The sequence below is a fragment of the Sorex araneus genome, chromosome 4 (genome assembly GCF_027595985.1).
Source record: "Sorex araneus isolate mSorAra2 chromosome 4, mSorAra2.pri, whole genome shotgun sequence".
In the NCBI taxonomy this organism is placed as follows: Eukaryota; Metazoa; Chordata; class Mammalia; order Eulipotyphla; family Soricidae; genus Sorex; species Sorex araneus.
This window is the reverse complement of record NC_073305.1, coordinates 170806954-170828534: the sequence shown is the minus strand read 5'-3', so window position 1 is coordinate 170828534 and position 21581 is coordinate 170806954. Positions and strand designations below refer to the sequence as shown.

General features: G+C 44.0%; 1 protein-coding gene across 3 annotated transcripts in view; it reads right to left on the bottom strand.

The window, feature by feature from the left end:
- UTRN (utrophin) overlaps positions 1–21581 on the bottom strand; it is a 585431-nt gene that overhangs the window by 511517 nt on the left and 52333 nt on the right. Inside the window, exon 1 of one of the 3 annotated variants that reach the window (XM_055134487.1) lies at positions 18142–18219. The exons of the other annotated variants lie outside the window; for them this stretch is intronic. Coding sequence (XP_054990462.1) covers positions 18142–18193 — 52 coding nt within the window. The 5' untranslated portion in view covers positions 18194–18219. Of the gene's footprint in view, positions 1–18141; positions 18220–21581 lie in introns of those variants that run through there. 3 annotated transcript variants of the gene reach the window in all.

Below are 21581 nucleotides of genomic sequence, written 5' to 3'. Positions count from 1 at the left end.
GCTCCATTCTCCTCCTTCTCTCAGCCTTTTTTCCTACATGAGAAGGCAAAAGACTGAAAACACTCTTCAAGTTTCTATCTCCAGGTCAGTGAAACAGGAGCAGCAATCTCACTTCTCTCCTCAGATTTTCGGGAGGAGAGAGACAGTGAAGAATGCAGCTACACAGATTCTGCCATTGAGTCGACCTTGCTGTTTCCTTGCAGAGTTGGGCATGCTGAGGCCATGCAGTGCCAGGTACCAAATGTGGGACTGCATGCATGCAAGGAAAGTACTCTGCCACTTAAGCCACATCCTCCCCTAGCACCCAGAGATCACTCCTGGCTCTGCACTCAGGAATCACTCCGGGCGGGGAGGGGGGGCATATGGGATGCCAGGGATGGAACCCAAGTCAACCATGGGCAAGGCAAGTGGCCTCCCCACGATACTATCATTATAGCCCCTCTTTTTCAAAAGTCTGGTTGAGATATAATTCTCATAGTACCCAACAAATCTATTTAAAGAAGATGCATAATTCAGTAATGCTCAATACATTCAGAGAATTGGGCCTCCATCCTCACGACTAGTTTTAGAATATTTCCATCCCCACCAAGGAAAGTGATTTTCGTTCCCCAAACTCCAGGTCAAGGTAACCAAAAAACACTTGTCTCTATAGACTTGAATCCTCTGGTTTTTGACACAAATAACATCTAAAACGTGTGGTCATTAGTGACTAAGTTCTTTCACCTAGCATAAAATGATGAAGGTTCATCCATGTTATAAGAAGTTTCAATACTTTTTTGAGTGCCTATTCCTTTTTTGAGCTAAATAATATGTTACTGTATTTTCTTTTGGAGGAATGGGATGGGTGGGAGGGGGGGTTGGGGCCACACCTGTCAGTGCTCCAGGTTTACTCTTGGCTATGCACTTAGGGATTACTCCTGGCATGTTCAGGGGACCATATGTGGTGCCAGGGATTAAATTTGGATCGGCCATTGCAACACTGTTCACAATAGCCGGAATTTGGAAACAACTGAGTGTCCAAGAACAGATGACTGGTTAAAGAAACTTTGGTACATCTACACAATCGAATACCACACAGCTGTTCGGAAAGATAAAGTCATAAAATTTGCTTAGTGGATGGTCATGGAGAGTATCATGCTAAGTGAAATGAGTTAGAAAGAGAGGGACAGACATAGAATGACTGCACTCATTTGTGGAATATAAAATAACATAATAGGAGACTGACACCCAAGGACAGTAGGGACAAGGCCCAGGAATAATACTCCATAGTTGGAAGCCTGCCTCATGAGCTGGGGGAGAAAGCAGCTGAAATACACAAGGGATCACTAATTCAATGATGGTTGAAGGGATCATTTGGCATGGGAGATGTTTGCTGAAAGTAGATAAAGGACCAAATGTGATAGCTTCTCAGTACCTATATTGCAAACTATAGTGCCCAAAAGCAGAGAGAGAGTAAAGGGGAAATTGTCTGCCATAGAGGCAGGGGGAAGGGTGGGATGGAGCGGGGAGAGAGACTGGAGACATTGGTGGTGGAAAATGTGCACTGATGGAGGGATGGGTGTTCAATCATTGTAAGACTGAAACTCAAACATGAAAGCTTTGTAACTGCATCTTACAGTGATTCGATTTTTTTAAAAAAAAAATGTTTAACAAAAAATTCAGGTCATCCTCAAGCAAGGCAAAAGCACTACCTGCTGTTCTATCATTTTGACCCTGACAACTCACTTTTTACTTACAGATATTCATCTATCAATTTGGATGGACATTTGGAAAAACTTCTACCTCTGGCTAATATAAGTGATGCCCTATGAGCACTGGTGTCTACATTTTTATGTTAACATATTTTCATATCTCTGAGCATCTCTACCCACATTAGAATTGCTAGGTTATATGGTTAATTCTCTGGTTAAGCTTTGGAAGAAATTGGTAAAATTTTTTTCCAAAGTCGCTTCACCACATGCCTTCTAGTATAAATGAGGACTCCAATTTCTCCACATTCTCACCAAAACTCACTTATAGATTATTATCTTTTTTATTAGGTTGAACCTCTCCTAATAGATATGAAAAGATATGTCACTGTGGTATAATTTGCATTTTCCTAATGCTTACTGATGCAAAATTCTTATCAATGGTCAGTAATTTATTTCTTGGTGTATATGTGGGGATGCTGGGTCAAATTCAGGATGTCACACATGCAAGGTAAATGCTCTATGGCTGAGCTACATCCTCAGCTTCAAAAACGTTTCCCCAAGAATGTTTCTCAATTTTATAAGTATGATAAATATCAAAATTCAAAACCACCACTAAGGCGGGATATCATGGAAGCAGATTAGATTACATGATATATAATTGCATGATTATGATAACAATGAAACAGACTCTTTCAGGCTGTAATAGTGACTGTTTTACAACAGTTATAAAGAATTCAGTATGTTTAGTATGTTAAAGAATTCAGTAGGTCCTTAATGATCAGATATTGGTGGCGGATATATCGGTAAGAACAATTGATCCTCCCTTTATCAAAGAGTTACTAAGAAAACTTGCAAAAAGATAAAATCTTGGATGTAGATATGACATTTCAATCATTTACAGGTCAGTTCTTTCCTCCTGTCTACGTGTCTCTGTGTGTCTTCCCCTTAAATAGAAACAGGTTCAATAAAAACCACCTTTTGTAAATGAACAGCCTTCATTCCTTATGGTACTTAGACCAAATGTGATTTTAAGACTGAGAATCTCAAATTCTGAAATAAGTGAAGGGTGAGAGCATGTTTGGACCTAGAACCTAGTAATAATTTTGCCTGCCCCCGAAAAATGCGATATTGGAAGGATTACTGCTCCAACAAAAAGAAATTACCTAACATAATTTTAAGGGTTTATCTAGTTAAAAAATCTAATCTAATTCAAAGGATTACCAGTTTTTATATTTCAAAAGGATTATTTAATCCAATTCAAAGACATTATTTTTTCAGACCTTATGGTCTTCAAGGAAATCCACATACAATGTTGCTATTTTTTCTCCCCAAACATTTGAGTTCTAATTTCTCAATCCCTCAAGAAACACTAAACAAAATAAAACCTACATAAAACTTGACAAAAAGAAATAAAAACAGGCAATAAACTTTTTTCAAGTGTTTATTTCCCAACAAAGGGCCTCAGGCCCTGCAATGTATTAATAATTTGATTCAACCATCTTATAATATAATTTCCAAGTCCCAAGGCCACACTATGTAATCCATTGTTTTAGTTTATTTTTTGGCATGCAGTTGATTATCAAACTGACCGCTGAACTCTCCTGTGTCAAACAGAACTTTCCATTGTGAGAGATTTCTAACACATTCATATTCAGCTAAGTGGAAATGTCAGCATAGCTCAGGAGCAAATAGGGTCTGTATCAACCAGTACAAGCTCTAAATTAGATTTGAGGCAGGAAAGAGAAACCCTTGAACAAACACACAAGTGCAAAGACTTCTTTGGAGTTGCTATAAATACTTGACAGTGAAGAAAACGAGGAGCAACTACCAGTTTATCAAAAGTTATCTGAAGGTCCTTCTGAAAAGAACGACTAGGAGCAGACTTCTCAAAACGGCTCCGTCCGTCAGACCCCACCCTCTCCCCACAGCCCCCTTCTACATTACACGGTGGCCTCATTTCGGGTTCACTTGAAATCAATAGACCATTTATACCACACGTCTGTGTCTAGGCTCTGCACTTTCTTATTCAATCTGGTGTTGACAGCAGTAATCAAATTTTGTACATACCACTCACTCCATTACAGCTCTGCCACGACTGGCTGCCAGCCTCGGTCTCCTCTTGTCAAAAAGGAAAGCAAGGATTGGGCTAGAGAAATCTTTACAGAACAAATCCACTGAAATTACAGGAGGTGGCATGCAAATGAGAGGGAAGCAAAGGCACTGGAACTGCATCTTCTCTCGACTTAGAAGGCAGGGTCTAGGTCGAACACCAATCTCCCGACTAAAGGCACACATTTTCTTCATTCTTTCTGGGATATACTGGCCCCCCTGGTTTTGAACATCTTATGCAACTGTCAGTCCTAACTAAAACCAGGAAGATAAAAAGTCACAGAAAAATCAACACTTTTGGGGCTGGAGCAATAGTACAATGGGTAGGGCGTTTGCCTTGCACGCGGCCGACCCAGGTTCGACTCCCAGCATCCCATATGGTTCCCTGAACACCGCCAGGAGTAATTCCTGAGTGCAAAGCCAGGAGTTACCCTTGTTATTCACCAAGTGTGACCCAAAAAGGAAAAAAAAATCAACACTCTTCACATGTATGCTGGACTTTCAGTTCACCTCTCAAGAACTCTACCGAAGAACTGGCTTCATTTGGTAGTGCTGATGTATGCCTACAAGTTAGAATCAAATCTTTTTTCTCTCATGAAAAGAAAAAAAAATGTTAAAACAATCTGCTTATGAGAAAAACAAGATTAGCTTTAAAAAAAAAAATTTTTAAAAATGGAAGACTGGGAAGGGGGTTAAAGACCTGACTTTGAAATTTTACTTGACTTGCAATTTTAGACTTCTGCAAGAAAATCTTGCTTGGAGATTTTCAAAATATTGCTAACAAATATTCTCTATCAAAGGCAGTGTGGATGATGTCACTTTCTGCTATAGCAAAATATATTTCTTTCTCTTTTTTTTAAATTCAAAATAATTTTAGATTCGCCCGCCCCAAAAATGTTATAAAAATAGTACACAGAGTTCTCATAGTACTTTAACCCAGACTATTCCAAAAGTTACCATCTTACATAACTATCATGCAATGATACAAAGCAGAGCCCTGTCGCCGATGCAATTCTGTGCAGTACTCTACAAAACCCATTCAAATTCAACTAATCGTCTCCAGCTTTTGTTTCGAATTTCTACCCAAGATTATATATGCATGAAGTAATTCGAAAATCTAAGAAGCATCCTTTTCAGTGAAGTTGTGCATTATCTACGGACCCGTTCTGGTGTGCCCACCCTAGCCCCCCTAGACACTCAAGTCCCTTTTCTCTTCAAGCTAAAAAGACAGTAGCATCATTAACCACTGAAGCATCCAAGCTAGAAATCCATATCTAATGTGTCCATTTTACCAATCTTCTCCTGTAAGCGCACTTAAAACAGACTTTCATAATCCTTTTTCAAAACCCTTGGGTCAGTTGGGTTGCCAAATCAGAACTTCTCCCATTTTAGAAAAGTTGTACAGCCCATAAATCAATCACTGGTCACGTATTTCATTTTAAAAAAATAGCAAGAACTAACATAACTTTCCATATTAATTTCTTTAACAAATATGTGTATATAATGAATGTCTACATGAAAGGGAAATATTTTAACATCCCAACAGTTCAGGTTAGATTTTTACCACAGAAGCATTCGAATGACACTCACATCAATTGAATTACAAAGAACATACCATGCAGTGTTCCATGTTTTTTCTGGCATATTTTAATGACAAGTAGGGAGCCATGAACATGTGCCTGAAATCCTTGGCCTCTCCTTATCCAGCTCACTTTGGTCATGCGGATTCTCTGGGCAAAACAGACTGCACTGTTTCTCAGATTACCTCTAGGTTCTCTCTACTACCATTCATTTACCCTCTGACAGAGCCCCTGGTATAGTTTCTCTAAAATATCTGCAAACCCTTAGCTTAAAAATTCCTAAACATTTCCTAGGAAAAGACGGAGTCTACTTTCTGTGAGTTCCACAAAGCCTTTGCCCATCAGAGCCACCCGTCAGGGGTACAGAGACCATCATCTAGCATTAGACCCAAATAGAACACAGGAACCACGAAAGTAGTCTGTTCTCAGGATTCATACAATCTAACTGAATCCCTTTGATATTTTCACCTCCGCTGCTGTTTACAGCCTAACTTCTCAAACTGAATAAAATGGGGTAGTAACTGAATGTGCAGGTCAGGAAAAATTTGGCAACTGTAAAATGTTTCTGAATGCACAAAGACCAGGGCTTGAGGCAAAATAAAACGAAATGAATCAGAGATGGTTCTGGCATCATTCACCCATGTTGCATTTCTCAAAGACTGTGAGTGGGAAAAGTTTAAGAAGGTCTGCTTTAGAATACAACTTTTTCCATCGAAGAGTATATTGAGATTTTGCCCTGATTTTTTTTCTACCTAGGAAATCCCACCTTACTTCTTGAATCACAGTGAATATCACAAATTAAAATCCCATGTTTACATGAGAAAATTCTTCACGTGAGTTGAACAACACATGTCTAAAAAATACTACACTACTTTTGGCATGGTTGAGACAATTACCAAAAGCAAAAGTCAAGAAAACATTTCAGGAAACAAGCAAACCCAAAAAAGTAACATTAAGGACAGCATTTAATGGCCTCAGTGATTTCTCATGAGATTGTTTGTCCAAAGCACAAAGATCTAAATAAAGACTGAAACCATTTCTTTGTTTCCATTCTGGTATGGGAACAAATGGATTCAAATGGCATTACCATCCACAAACTTACACTTTGAACAAAACTCCTGATCATCAAAGACTTTAGAACTGATCTCAAAAAAAACGGAGGCTAAACTCAGATGCTGACTTTCTGGAAAGAAGGGGCCCAAGAGAGAAGAAAGAAATCAGATTTTAAGTATTACGAGTTTTTACTTTCCGATGGGCAAAGCTTCTTTGACACCTACTTGGGATGTCACTGTCATCCCGTTGCTCGTCAATTTGTTCGAGCGGGCACAGTAACGTCTCTCATTGAGAGACTTATTGTTACTGTTTTTGGTATATCCAGTGCTCACGGGTAACTTGCCAGGCTCTGCCTCGTGGGCTCGATACTCTCGGTAGCTTGCCAGACTCTCTGAGAGGGGCAGAGGAATCGAACTCGGGTCGGCTGCGTGAAAGGCGACCGCCCAACCGCTGTGCTAAATGAAATTTTAAAAATTCCTAGAAGTTGTATTTCAGGATAGAATCGTGACCTTTCTTAAAAGTATCTCAATCAGAAATGGTGCAGAAAAGCAGCGGGATTAAAAGGGAAAGAATAAGCCCATCAAATCCCTTAAAGAGTGGGTGGAGTGACTTGGTTCTCTCCCAACGCAAAGGAAAATGACGAGGGTTCTGAGCAGGGAACTGGGGCTCCTCCCGTGGGGTGCTCGCACAGAAGCACACATGTGTGCACATGGGTTCACGTGACCCAGCAGTAGTGTACACAAGCAAGTGCAGGCTGACAGCCCGTCGCCGTGGGAGCTGTCAGCTCTCCGTGCAGGAACAGGGCAAGGCTGCCAAGTGATGCTGCCTCCACGGAGATGCCAGGATCCGGCCTGCCAAAGTGTGGGAGAGCGATGCTGAAGAGGAGTCTTAAGCCAGTTACGCCAGATGTAAACATCATAATTCTCGTCTCAAGGATGATGATGGTCACAGCCAGGCTTCTTCAAAAGAGCAGTTACTCCAGGAGGCACCGAGAGATGAGTCAAAGCACAGACATGCCTTTGGAAAGGAGTGTTACGGGGAGAGAGAGGGAGTTTGTCTTGCTCGTGGCTAGCCAGCGTTCAACCCCCAGCAACCCATACAATCCCCTTGGGCACCTCCAGGAGTGACCCCTGAGCTCAGAGCCAGGACTAAGTCTCAAAAACCAAAGAAATAAAAAATAATAGAAAACTGTGTTGCCTCTTCCCTTTGTGAGCTTTGTGGGAGTGACCAGGCATTCCATCCTTGACCATGGTTCTGGTGCTCCCTGGGGCGCGTGCACTCTGGCTATAAGACTCTATAAGGTGGGCAGTTGAGACCCCCTCCCTGTCCCAAGGGACCCAGCCCCGATGGCTGAAAACCTCCAGAACCCAACCGTCGCCATGCTCACGGCCACTCTCTACATGCTCGGCCGAGCCCCACCCAGGAGTGAAAATTTCCGAGTGACACTTCATAGGACACACCCTACTCCTAGTCCAAGAGTCCCGCACCACATTTGATGGGATTCAAAGTAGGAGGCAACCAACTGTAGAGGGAAATATTACATTATTTCAGCTCTGCTTTGGGGCAAGGGTTGGGGTTCTGGATGGAAAGATCCAAAATATGGTGGTGGGAAGGGGTAATGGTGGTGGCACTTGTGTTTGAATATTAAATGTAATCAAATATTGTTAACTGTCACTGTCATCCCGTTGCTCATCGAGTTGCTCGAGAAGGCACCAGTAACATCTCCATTAGTGAGACTTGTTACTGGTTTTGGCATATCGAATACGTCACAGAGAGCTTGCCAGGCTCTGCCGTGCAGGCGAGATACTCTCGGTAGCTTGCTAGGCTTTCTGAGAGGGGCGGAGGAATCAAACCCGGGTCAGCCGCATGCAAGGCAAATGCCCTATCGCTGTGCTATTGCTCCAGCCCATCTTAACTACTTTATAAAATTTAAAAATTGAAGAAAAAAAAAGGTGGCACATTCAGTTGCTATGCTTACTCACTTTCCTTGCATTGTCCACACCCTTGGCTGCAGTGGATTTGAGACGGCACATTTGTGACCCCAGGGATCCCAATGACAGCATAACTGGGAGAGGGATGAGCATGGGTGGACCAGTACCCAGATGGAATTCTCAGCCCCAGGCATGCTTGACCACTTGCCAACAGCCCTGGGCCATAAGAGCGATTTTTTTTTTTCAAATGTGACTTACAAGAAATGGGGCATGATGTTTCAGACTCTTCTACATGTCCTTTTTTCTAAATCAAGTGAAAAAGAAACAGCTGCCCTTCCTTATTTTTATTAGGATTGACATCCCGCAGCACAGAGCCCGGGACTCGATAAATGAACATTTGCTGGAGAGAGAGAGAGATGGTGTGGGTGACATCAAAGCAGAAGTGCCCGGCAGAGCAGGAGTGATGAGGCACGTGGGCCGGCGGGCATGTGCACGGCAGGGAGCACGCACAGAGTGAGCACACACAATAGCACAGCACCCAGGCCCCAGCACAGAGGCCCAGGAGACGCAGAATCAAAAGCAGCAGCCCCGACGCTGCAGAAAGGGATGCCACCGGGCACTAGACAGCTATGGCCCCGTGAGTGGGGCCCTTTCAGGCCTAGGAGAGGGCTCATTTGTAAAGAAAAATACGGTCACTCCAGAGGCATCAGCAACCTGCTGAGATGGAGGGCAGGGAGTTTTCTCCGGGTAGATTGATCTGTCAGCTCCGGGAGGAATGCCTGGTGCTAGATGGTTCCAGACCTCTCCAGCTTCAGGGGCCGTGTGAGAGAGATGTATGGAGATCCTCGCGTCCCACGGGGCACACAAGCCTATGCATCCATATGTGGCCACTTCTAACACTTTCTCCTGTGGTCACCTGCAGTGACTGTTCCCATTCGGATTCTTTCCTCTGAAGCACAAGGGCTCTAGGGCAAAGCCAAGGATGCTGGCTACTCAGGAGCCGGGCCATCCGCCTGCGTGAGTCATCTGTATATTTAGCCCGCAGCTGATACCACACAGAAGGAGGCCTGTCTAATCACGGGCACACACACACACACACACCCGAGCTCCCGTGTGTTAATTCTCTCAACTTGGGCATGAGACCGCGTCAAATGTTCGTCAACAACTCAAGGCTTGAGTAGGGATAGCACATGAGGGAGCCGAGAAATAAATAAACAGGCAGCATCAATGTCGAGGTTCTGACTGGGGGCATTATAAACCAGCCCCGGGGGGTTCCGTGATGATAGAGAGAGATGCAAGTGAGAACCTGGTAAGGAACAGAGAAAGTAAACAATGATTGCTAATCAAGCACACACGAGCCATGCTTGAGCCTAGCAACCGTTGTGCTTACTGAGCACCGACTCTACACCAGGGAGTCAAGACAACTGGTTCCCAGCACAGGCAAAGGGATGCGATGCCAAATGCTGGAGAAATGCTGTGGCACTGGCGAGCACTGACTGGGGAGCCAGGATGGAGCACTGACACTGGCCACGGCCTATAAAAAGGAGACAGAGGTTGGAGCTGGGGAGATAGTAGAGTGGATAGGCCATTTGCCTTGCACGGGGCTGGCTGGACTTGGTCCCCAACATCCCATACAGTCACCTGAGACTCACCAGGAGTAATTCCTGTGTGCAAAGGCAGAGTAAGCCTGAGCATGGCAAAATAAAATAAAATAAAATAAAATAAAAATAAGGAGGGGGACAGACACAGGAGAGGACAGAGACAAAGTAAATGATGTAGAAGTAAACAGGACAGAGGACAAGAAATGCACAACTGGGCCCACCGCTGCCAAGATGTGACCCTGGGGGCCGCACGCGCATGCGGCTCCTCCGCAGCTGCACGATCGTGAATCCAGACCCAGCTGAGCCAACTTCAACATGGGCAGCTCCTTGCAGATTGTCTCCAGCCAGAGAACTAGGCCGAGACCCCATGCCCGCCCAGGAGGGGAAAGGTATTTCTCTCTCTCGCCTGTCCCTTCCCGGGGATGAAGGGCGTGGGGACCGCCATATTATGATGACCACAGATGGGATTTACAAGCTTGCAATGATCGAATATCCGGAAGAAATCTCCCTGGACTTAGTTGCTAAAGTACAGAAATCCAAAACCTCATTTCTCTTCACAACAGGTCTGACTCTAGTGGGGTGCTCCTAATAATAATGGTGAGGTTTGTGTTGAAATATTGAATGTAACCAAAGTAAATAGAAAGTAAAGTGAAATTTATCAGTTACAAGGCGGGGAGGGTGCGGGGGGGGGGGGGCGGGATGGGAGGTGTACTGTGTTTTTTTTTTTTTTGTCTTCGGTGGTGGGATATGGGCACTGGTGAAGGGATGGTTGTTTCAGCATTGTATGACTAAGACTTAAGCCTGAAAGCATTGTAATTTTCCACACGGTGATTCAATAAAATAAATTTTAAAAAAGAAATACCAACAACAACAACAAAAAAGAAATGTACAACAGGCCTATCATGAAAGTATTCTAAGACGTCACAAAGAACAGGGAGGAAGATGAGAAGGTGGAACTTGGGAACAGTAGCCAAAAGTACAGGAGATAAAACAGTGTCCCCCCCCCCAAAAAAAAAGGTAAAAACAAAGTCACGTCCTCAATTCCCAGATGGTCCCCAATGGTAAGCTTGCAAGTCGGGCTCAGGTAAGTACCATTTTCACATGAGGCTCCAAATTCCATTTCTCTTCCAGAAAATTGCCCATGAATAAACCTCTCTTTAAAAGTGCAAATAATACCAATGTATAACAAACTTGGTGGTGGAAATAACTTCCTGGAGTTTGCCAATCCAGTAGAGTGCTGGAACTATCCACTTCCTACTGGAACACTGGTATGTAATTTGGGTGATGAAAACTGACCAACACGAGGGATCTATGAACTTCAAAATTCTTTGCCCTCTACTCTCACCAGTGCCTGCACAATGCTTACGAGTTGCTCCCAGCACCTTCCTAAGAGTCATTTTTTCCAAAACCGCACACAAGCTTTATTTTTTTAAATAATATTTCTGCTTATTTGGTCAACATAATATTTGCCTGCTAATTTTTGACAGCATTTCCTGAATATGAAACCCACGGTTTCCAGGTTATTTTTGCTGAAAATAAGATACAATGCTTCCTTCATAGCCAGAACACATATGAAACCAAGAGGAAATACGCGTTCCTCAACAGCGATATGCCTTCGGGCATCAGGTAGCTACAGCAGCTGTTGAAAGTTGGTCCCTCTTCCACCTGAGTCTCAAACTCTGGCAAAAACACAACCTTCCAGAAACTTTAGGCCACTTCAGTTTGTCTTCCAGCAGCAGAAGGGCAAGCAAATTTTTACTCTCGCGTGCATGAAAACCCAGAAGGAAGGCATAGCCCTGAAAGATGAAGACTCTTGACAGGATTTACTAACCAGATCCCCGCCCACAACGGATGGAGCGGGGAGGAAGCAGAAATGAAAGCAAGTAACTCTAGGTTCTGGATTTCCTCTGCAAAAAATAGCCAGCAACAGGTGCAGCATCCGGTGAGCTAAGACTCTCAAAACGCCTCTCGCCTCCACGGCACAAGTGCCCAACTACAGAGATCTGACATTGGCAATGATGTCAGAAATGCAAATCCTCATCATTCTCCTACCAGAAGCAATTTTGGGGGGAAGGGGGATATTATTTCAAGTTAACCACAAATCATTTTCTGCGAGTTTGACTCCTGTCACAAAGTCCTCTCCTCAAAACAGTTTATATGACAGTAATTTACATGCTGGTCGTAAGAATACATTTTCATTGCCAATAACACAGTGCCTGACACACAGTAGGATAATAAATGCTAAATGAATGACTACAAATACTAAATGAACAAATAAAACAAAAGTTTTTCCTTTCAAAGGTAACCAAAATCTCAGGTTCACGGTAATATAAGTGCATTTTTCTCCTTTTTTCCAAAAAAGAGAACAAAGAGTTTGAACAGAAGCCAAGAGCAAGAGTTAACATTAATGAACAAGTAGGAGCTACCAAAAGCCCATACCCTAGCTGAATCCCCCTGAAATGAAGAAAAACACGTGAGAATTCCATTTGGAGAAGACAAATGGGAAAGCAATCACAATTACTGAAGCCATCCACCGTTAGATTTCTTTCCAAGGAAATCCATTTTAGGTTTTCTTTCAATATGCCATTTTCTACCCACGGAACATTTTCTACCCACCATTACTATAGAATGTTCAAAATAAATTTTGCTGGATGATCTTTCTGACATGATCAAAATAATGCGCTGATGATATGTTATGGAAAAACATCAAGGGGAAGGAAATATGAATGTGGAAAGGATGGAGGAGAAATGATACTATTGTGGAAGCTATAAAAAGTGACACAAGTGGAAGAAAATATCGCTAAAGTTGAGCCCATAGAGAGTGTCTGTTATAGAAATGCTGTATTAAACTTTTTAAAAAAGAATAATATCAGTGTGAGAACATCACTCCTTTATATAAGATAAAGGCTTAAATAATTATATTAATTATACAAGTAACACTTAAGATCACAGATAAGAATAAATCATCAAACGTATCCGCAGAGGGGCCAAGGCGATAGCGCTGAGGTGGGCCAGACCTTGGTTCGATCCTCAACACTAGGTGGTCCTGGTCCCCCAAACATCACCGAGTCAGGCTGTGGGTGGCTCTGAGTATCACCAGCGTGGCCCCGGGAATCCTGAGCACTGCAGAGCTGGGGCAACACTGACTCCTCGGGCCCGTGGCATTCAGCCTTCCTGTCCAGTGAGCCAGGAATCATGAAAAATAGTCAGGTTTGGGAAGTCCAAACAAAACAAAATAAAACAAAACAAAAAATACCTATCAGTAGATGTCAGAGACCTGAGTAGTGCAAACAAAATAAAATAATTTTCACAAAGTCACTATCGAAAATAATGAAATACTACAATACTCTTAATTCCACTTTCTTTAAATTCATCCATTTCTCTCTAGTTTATCATTTAGTTTATGCTATGATATCTTTTTCCTTAAGAATTTCAAGTAGGAAATGAAAACATACAATCTAATGATGCCATCCAACATGTCTGACTGGTGGAGGAAAAGCTCCAAATAGTGATAGTGAGATTCCTGTTGAAAATTGAATGTAATCAAAGTAAGGAAAGAGTAAAGTGGAAATTGCCTGCCACACAGACAGATGGGGAGTGGGGAGGGGGGTATGCGGGGATTTGGGGTGGTGGATAAAATATGAAAACTTTGCAACTGTATCTCACAGTGATTCTATAAAAAATAAATGTTTTTTTTTTTAAAGAATTTCAAGGGGGCTGGAGCAATAGCACAAAGGGTAGGGCGTTTGCCTTGCACACAGCTGACCTGGGTTCAAATCCCAGCATCCCATATGGTCCCCCAAGCACTGCCAGGAGTAATTCCTGAGTGCATGAGCCAGGAGTAACCCCTGTGCATTGCCGGTGTGACACAAAAACCAAAAAAAAAAAAAAAAAAGAATTTCAAGTAGGATTTTTCACAATCCTATAAATAATCCCTATCATCTTTTCACGTAATTCTTTTAAGAGTCAAAGACAGGGCCAGAGACAGTACAGTGGGGAAGGAGTGTGCCTTGCATGCGGCCAACCTGGGTCCCATCCAGGCAACACATATGGTCCCCTGAGCCCCTCCAGGAGTGATCCCTGAGCACAAAGCCAGGCAGGAGTAAGCCCTGAGCACCACCGCATGCGACCAAAACAAAGAGTCACCATAACTTACTTCTACTTTCCTTTACCTCAAGGTAACACCACAGTATCTTGGACAAAATTCTTAGCTGAGATCCTAAGTTCCGAGTTAAAAATTTCCTCACTTCATGAAATAACAAATCTAATAAGAGTATCTTTGGATTTTGTTTGTTTGTTTGTTTGTTTGGGGTAGGGAGGCAGGGGAAAAAGAAAAGTGGGGTGCGGGGGTCCAAGCATACTGCTCAGAGGGTTCAATCCCAGAGATCCTTGGCCCCGCAGGCCAGCCAGCTCAATGGCAGGGCCTACTGATCGGGTGCTACTCAGGTTCAGTGGCAGCTGCGGGACACCAGGGACACATCCAGCAGTGTCCCTGGACACATCCAGCAGTCATCCCTGAACACAAGGCCAGCCAAGACTTTATTATTTAAATTTTTATTTTTATATTTATGCAGTTATCATTATTTTTATACTTGATAATTTTGGACCCCATCCCAACCACTGCCCTGAGCAGAGAGCCTGGAGTAAGCCCTGAGCAACACCAGGTGTGGGCCAAACCCCACCCTAAACACAATAATGTATCACCTCAACCTATGAGAGTGACTTTTATCCAGAAGAAAAGAAATAATAAGTGTAGGAAACTATGGGTAATGAAGGGAACCCTTGGACATTGCTGGTGATCCCAACAGTAGACCACCATGAATGAGAGTTTTAGGGAAAATGGTACAGAACGTCCTCAAAAATTAGAAATAGAGGAGCAATAGTATAGAGAGTAGTACACTTGCCTTGACTGTGGCCAACCCGGGTTCAATGCCTGGCACCCCATATGGTCCCCTGAGGCCCTGAGCACAGAGCCAAGAATAAACCCCAAGTACCACCAGGTGTAGCCCCAAAACAAAAACAATTATAAACAATGAATGTAGGATAACATTGGTTTGTCCCTTCTGTCTTGCCACAGGGAGCTTAGGTTTATTGGGTTACTCCCATCACAGTGCTCCCATTCCTCTGTGTTTATTTGTATCTCTTTGTGCTCTGCTTCTTCAACAAGTCCATCACCTTTATCTCCTAATCAGACTCTGTTAAGTTGTAAATATTGCTCTTCTCTTCTCCTTAAGTCCTTTGCATAGTTAATCCAGAGCAATGTCCTTTTTGTATAGACACAAGACAGTTAATGTGTTCGGAAGTTAACTGACTCCGAACAGTATCCACTCCTGGGCATCTGTTCTCTCAGTTTAAGCCTCAGTTGCCCTTACTTCCTAGCATCCCAAAAGCAGGATCCCGACGAGGAACTGGATGGATCCAGGGAAAACAGTGAGCTACCCTGGCATCGAAATGGGCCAGGCCAAAGCACCATAATACTTAACTATAAATTAAGAGCATGGTCATGGACAAATTCTGTCATGATCCAAAAAGTTACAACTAGATTAGGACCCTGCTAGGGCTAGGAAAGATTCATCTGGCCTGAGCACTATAGTCCGAGATCTATAGTGAGATATCCCCAGAGGAGCCACCCTACAAGCTTAATGTATCTCTTACTATGTCCATTAAAAAGAACTAATATTAAGAAGTAAAATTAAGATATTATTTAAGATGTTGATTGAGTTACTGGACTAAGGAAAGGAGGAAAATCCCTAAGTAGCATTTTGCCCTTGAGCCTGATCAGAGATCAGGAAGGGCTTTTATGTGTTGACTGTGCTACCCCTGTGCTACCGCAGGGGAGTTGGTGAGAGACTAGAGAGAGACCAAGGCTGCGAGTTGGCACCCAGAGAGACTAGCGAGGGGAACAGGAGGAGACTGGAATGGGGAGGGGGGGCTTAGAGAGACTGGGACAGGCACGTGGGGAGAATGGAATAAATGGCAACTGATCATCAACCAGCCTGGCCCTCATTTCCTCCTTCATCCCCCCATGTCATTGGCCATTCTGGGTGGGGAAGTGGCCCAAGACCATCAAACGCAGGTGGTGCAAGAGAGCCTCGGGATTCCTAGTCACGGGAGGAAGACACAAACTAACACATGAGACAGTTAACCTGTCAAGATAGGGACTTTATCCAAAGACTAAGGAATCACTGATTCAAAGAGATAATGTATGCATCCCATGTTCATCCACAGGAGCCAAGAGCTAGAAACGACCTGACAAGTTGTTTCATAAATAAGATGTGTACCATGGACTTCTTACCAGTTACTAAGAAGGAAAAAAAAAGATATCCTGTTATTTACAAGAATACGCGTGAATTTAATGGGCACTGTGCTTTGTAAAATACGTTAGAGAAAGACAAATGCCCTGTGATTTTACTCATGTGAGGAAGATGATGAAACAAACTGATGAACAAACAAAACGAAACTTTTCAACTCAAAGAAGAAAACAGTGGTCACCAGAAGGGAAGGAGGAGGATTGTGGGAAATCAGGTAAAAGGGCTGTACTAGGCAGCAGCAGATGGGAAGCAGACTGTTGGCGTGGAACATAACATAACATACACAGATGTCGTTTTTAATGGCTGCATGCAGGACACCTATCTAATGGTACAAATCAAGACCACTTCAATAAAATAAAAGACAGAAAATTTGAGGGCAGAGTTGAGGTGTTTGCCTAACCCCAATTCAGTCCCTGGAACCATACGAATCTTCAAGCATCACCCTAATACTGAGGTGCCCCCATGCCCAGGACCACCAGGTGTGGCTCTGAAGGCTGCCCCCCGCCCCCCACTGCCCTGCCCCAACACTCATCAAGTACCACCAGAGTGACCCAGGTAATGCTAGGCACCACAGAGTCCTCAGGCCTTCACATTAAACCCCTGGCCTGGCTGACAAGAAAGGAAGAGACTGGTTGACCCCTAAAGAGATCAGATACTGAATCTATCAACAACGAAGTAAACAGAGCAATGAGCATTGTGACAGCAAGCAAAAGCAAGCCACTGCACCATCGGTAGGAAATAACAGAACAGACCGACTTCCGCGGGGTACTCAGCGCAGACATCTCAGAAGAGGTGCAGTTAATCTGATGCCCAATCCCAAAAAAGAGCAGAAGGCAGTGGAAGCAGGTTCCAACAAGCGTTGGAAGCAGGTGCTCCAGGCAGAAGCAAGAGCCTGTGAAGGTTCTTCCAGAGCTACAAGGAGGCTCTGGAAAAGGCCGAGCAAGAGGAGCCCGGCGTGAAGGAAAGGTGGATGGGGCATCTCCCAAACAGGTCACCCATTCACTGTGCTCTGCCTTCAAAGCTCCTGAAATCAAGATTCCCTCCTATTCTCTAGTGCAATGCCGAGCCCGTGTGTCTTGAACAATCAATCCTTCAACACTGCACCAAACCACGGTGTTCCAAAGCCCCTAGGCAGGGGTCTTGCCTTATATATCTTAGTTTTCCAGCCATTTATCATGGGACTTGGCACCATAGGCAATAAATGACAAGGGAATGAGCGGACAAGCCCCAAGGAAGACGGGACCACTTACGTGGATCTGGAGTGCCACCAACGTTAGCCCATTACTCAGCAGGTAGAGATGTCAACTAACCCCCTGGTTACTGCTCATTAAACCCATTTATAGGCTCTTGTCATTCTGGGCTGGGGAGAGAGGGATGAGAGCCGGCCCCGTCTGATTCTATACAACCTGTATATTCGGGCAAACCCTTGCACACCACAGAGCACGGCTGTTTGCACAGAGACTCATTAGCCTTCGTCACTCACTTATAGTGGACGAGCCAGGCCAGCCACTGGGCTCTCAGGCCTACACAGGCTCTCTCTCTCCTAGAAGAGCGACAGGACTCATGGACAGAGCAAATCGGAATGCGAAACTAACATGACTGATTTCTCTGGCTCCGTTTCTTCCCTCTAAAGAAGTCTTCCTTATTATTTAAATAAATAGGGGGAGGGGGTCTATCTTTTAAGTCCCAAGGTTACCCAGAGGATGAAGTTAGTTCAAATCCGAGCCTTGGTCAACCGCCACATTAATTCTAGGCTTTCTGAGTCATGCCCAGGTTTTCTTTTTACAACCGATAGACAAAAAAAAAAAAAAAAAAAAAAATTTAAAAAAGCAAGTACCCAGCACTACTAAGCCAGGCTTCTTTACCTGTCTGGGGCGCAGGGCCATCTCCAGGGGTGGGATTGAATATCACTTCCATGTCTTATGCGCTTAGCTTCTTCTCTGCCGGTGGTAGTTAAGATTCCCAACCCAGTCACGCATGTCTCCTGGTCACAAAGCCATGTGCGTCCCTCGGCCGGAGAACGTGCGTGGATGGAGTCAGATGGAAACAACAGGGCCGAGTGGTATGGGAAAGGTGGAGGGAAGAGGCCCTCCAACCGCCCTGACCAGAATATCTACATTCCTGCCTCCCTGCACAGCCCAGGCCTGGAGCCTCTGCCAGGCTGCAGAGCCTGTCGCCTTAAAAATCTGGACATGTGACAACTCTTATCTGCTCAGGGAGGCAGAGGAAGGTATGCGTTTCTACCAGCACCGCTTCCAATGGCTTAGGACACAGAAGCTGAGTGTGTGTCCTCCCTTGCTTTTATCCTTACATTCAAGTCGAATGAAAAAAATAAATAAATAAGGAGCTGGGGGGCGGGGGGGAGGGGGAGTTCAGGCATTGAATATTTTAAAAACATTCTTAAGTTTCTCTTGTGAGAGAGCTGGTTCTCACACAGTCTCAACAATGTGTTTTCAACCTACACATGCCAGGTTAATCTCTAAAACTTTTCAGGATCCATTCATTAATGTATTCAATAAAACGGAATGTCAGGCTGAGGTAAACCGTGCCTTCCCCACAGAGATCAGAAGCAGTGGGGGGGAGGGGGAGGCACACTCCGTCTCTCGGCCAATCTCAGCACAGCCCTCCACTCGCCTCATTCCCTCTCACTCTCTTCACTCTGGCTTCCCACTGGACCAGCTTCCGCCCTCAGTCCAGGCTCTCTACTTTCCTGAGTGTTGACTTCAACGTATCTTCCCTCACCAAGACCACTAATCCCAGCTCAAAAGACCCCTCAAGAATGACAGAGAGGGACTGGAGTGATAGCACAAAGGATAGGGCATTTGCCTTGCACTCGGCCAACCCGGGTTTGAATCCCAGCATCCCATATGGTCCCCTGAGCACCGCCAGGGGTGATTCCTGAGTGCATGAGTCAGGAGTGACCCCTGTGCATCGTCAGGTGTGACCCAAAAAGCAAAAAAGAAAAAAATGAATGAGAGAGAGAGAGAGAGAGAAGGGGGAAGGGAGAGAGGGACGGAGGAAGAGAGAGAGACAGAGAGAGACAGAGAAAGAGAAACAGAGAAACAGAGAGAGACAGAGAGAAGAAAAGTGCCTGCCATAGAGGCAGGCTGGGGCATGTGAGAGGGTGGAGTTGAGGGTGGTGGGAAGGAAACTGGGGACACTGGTGGTGAGAAAAGTTGACTGGTGGAGGGATGGATATTGGAACACTATTTAACTGAAACCCAATCAGGATCAACTTTGTAATGGTCTATCTCAGGATGATTGATTCCATTAAAAAAAAATTTTTTTAAATAATCCCTTTCCCATCTGGGTATCAAGGGATATAGTAAGGGAAAAACAAATGGTTTATTACAAATGACCAAAAGCAAAAGGTGAACTGATGTACAGAACTGAGCTTACCTTGTTTGGAGAAGTGGAGTGGAGGGTAGGGGCTCATTGAGACAATAATGGTAAAAAGAAGCAAACACTAGCAACGGGAATGACGTTGGAAGGCTGTGTGTTTGAAGCCCTCCCATTACAAGTACTGTAAATTGTAGTGCCTCAAATAAAATTAAAACATAAACTTTTTTATTGCTAAAGAAGACAGACTGCTAAAGAAGCCCCCTCAAGATCCTCAAGATATATTCTCAGGGCCTGGCGGTCATGTCCATGGTGACTTGGCCAGTGTTCTTCAGCCGTCAACACCTGCACACCATCCACAGACCAGCTGTTATAACCAAGGTAGCTGACCAGTTGTTTTCAACCTGGTCTACATTTGCTGACCAGAACCACTGAGTGGACCAACCATAGAAGACCACTGGTCTAGGCAACTATATGACTCCTTTGTATACTCTGCAATTTGGTATTTGTTTCTTCTGGGACTCTACACATCCCAGAGACCAGACACCATCCCTATTGTGCTCATCGTTCCTGTGAAGTTCAGGACAGTGCCTCACATCAAGGCACTCACAGAGCATAATCTGCCTTTTGAATTGCTGTCTCAACGTAAATGCTCTTTTTGGAGCCCTGTTATTCACTGCCAAGCTCAAAGGAAACAAATGTTGCCCGTAAACCATCATTTTCACTGGGGGTTATTACAAAGGAAGTGTCCATGAACTCAATTTAAAAAAAAAACAATTAATGTTCACTAACCTCTGACAGAAATCTTTACTTCCTATTACAAAGGTAGATCACAAAACACACTATTGGTAGTATCTTCCATCGTATCGTCAATGAAACTTACACCCATATCACATCACATTACAGATAAAAAGGAAAAAACTTGGTTCCTCCTCACTTTCAAAATAGAGTTGATCTGGAGAGACAGTGCAGCGGATAGGAAGCTTTCCTTGCCTGTGACTGACCTGAGTTCAAATCCTGGCACCATATAAGTCCCCCTGAGCCCTGCCAGGAGACATCCCCGAGCAAAGAACCCAAACTAAGCCCTAAGTAAACCCGGTGTGGTTCAAACACAAACAAACAAAAATAACAAAGTCATTGTTCTATCTAGTGGGTCTTATCTCTCTCAGTGTATTAAAAACAAGCATGATTTGGTTTTCCTTTGTACTGCCATTGATTTTATTTTAAGCAATGAAAAATCCGTCTGGCAATTCAGGGACAGGCTTGTGACTACTAGTATTGCTGGTTGTGGGACCGTCCCCCCCACCCCCACCAAAGGGATGTTGGGAATTAAAAGTATTGTATCAGAAACAAAAAGATAGTTACTGGAACAGTACATATGAAAGAGGCATGTAATTATTCTACCCAAGTTTGCTAAGATATATAAAGCAGTATGAAAAATAAATCTGTATTTAGAAATGCAATAAATGAACGTCAGAACAAATGTAACAGAAAGGGATATAACCCTTGAAATAAGTTGAGGCAGGAACATACTATGTTATAGTCTCATTTAATATATGAAAAAGCTACGCACTCGTTATTTTGAGAAACACTGAGAAATATGCAATTAGAGCTTTAGTTTGAAAATCGATTTGTTGAAAAGTTTTATTAATAGTCTTATCTCTCGGTGTATGAAAAACAAGCATGACTTGGTTTTCCTTTGTATTGCCATCGATTTTATTTTAAGCACTGAAACTCTGTCTGGCTCTCCAGGGGCTGGCTCGTGGCTAGCAGAAGTGAAGGCCCTGAGTTGACTGCCCACGGCTGCTCACGTGCACTGAACCACTGAACACAGTCCTGGGGGCTCCACCGTCTGGGATCACGGGACCCACGCCAGAGCGTGGACCCTCCAGCACACAGTCAGGTACAAGCATGCACCGCCACTAAAGATGTGTGTGAGCACTCAGCGGGGAGTGGGACCCACACC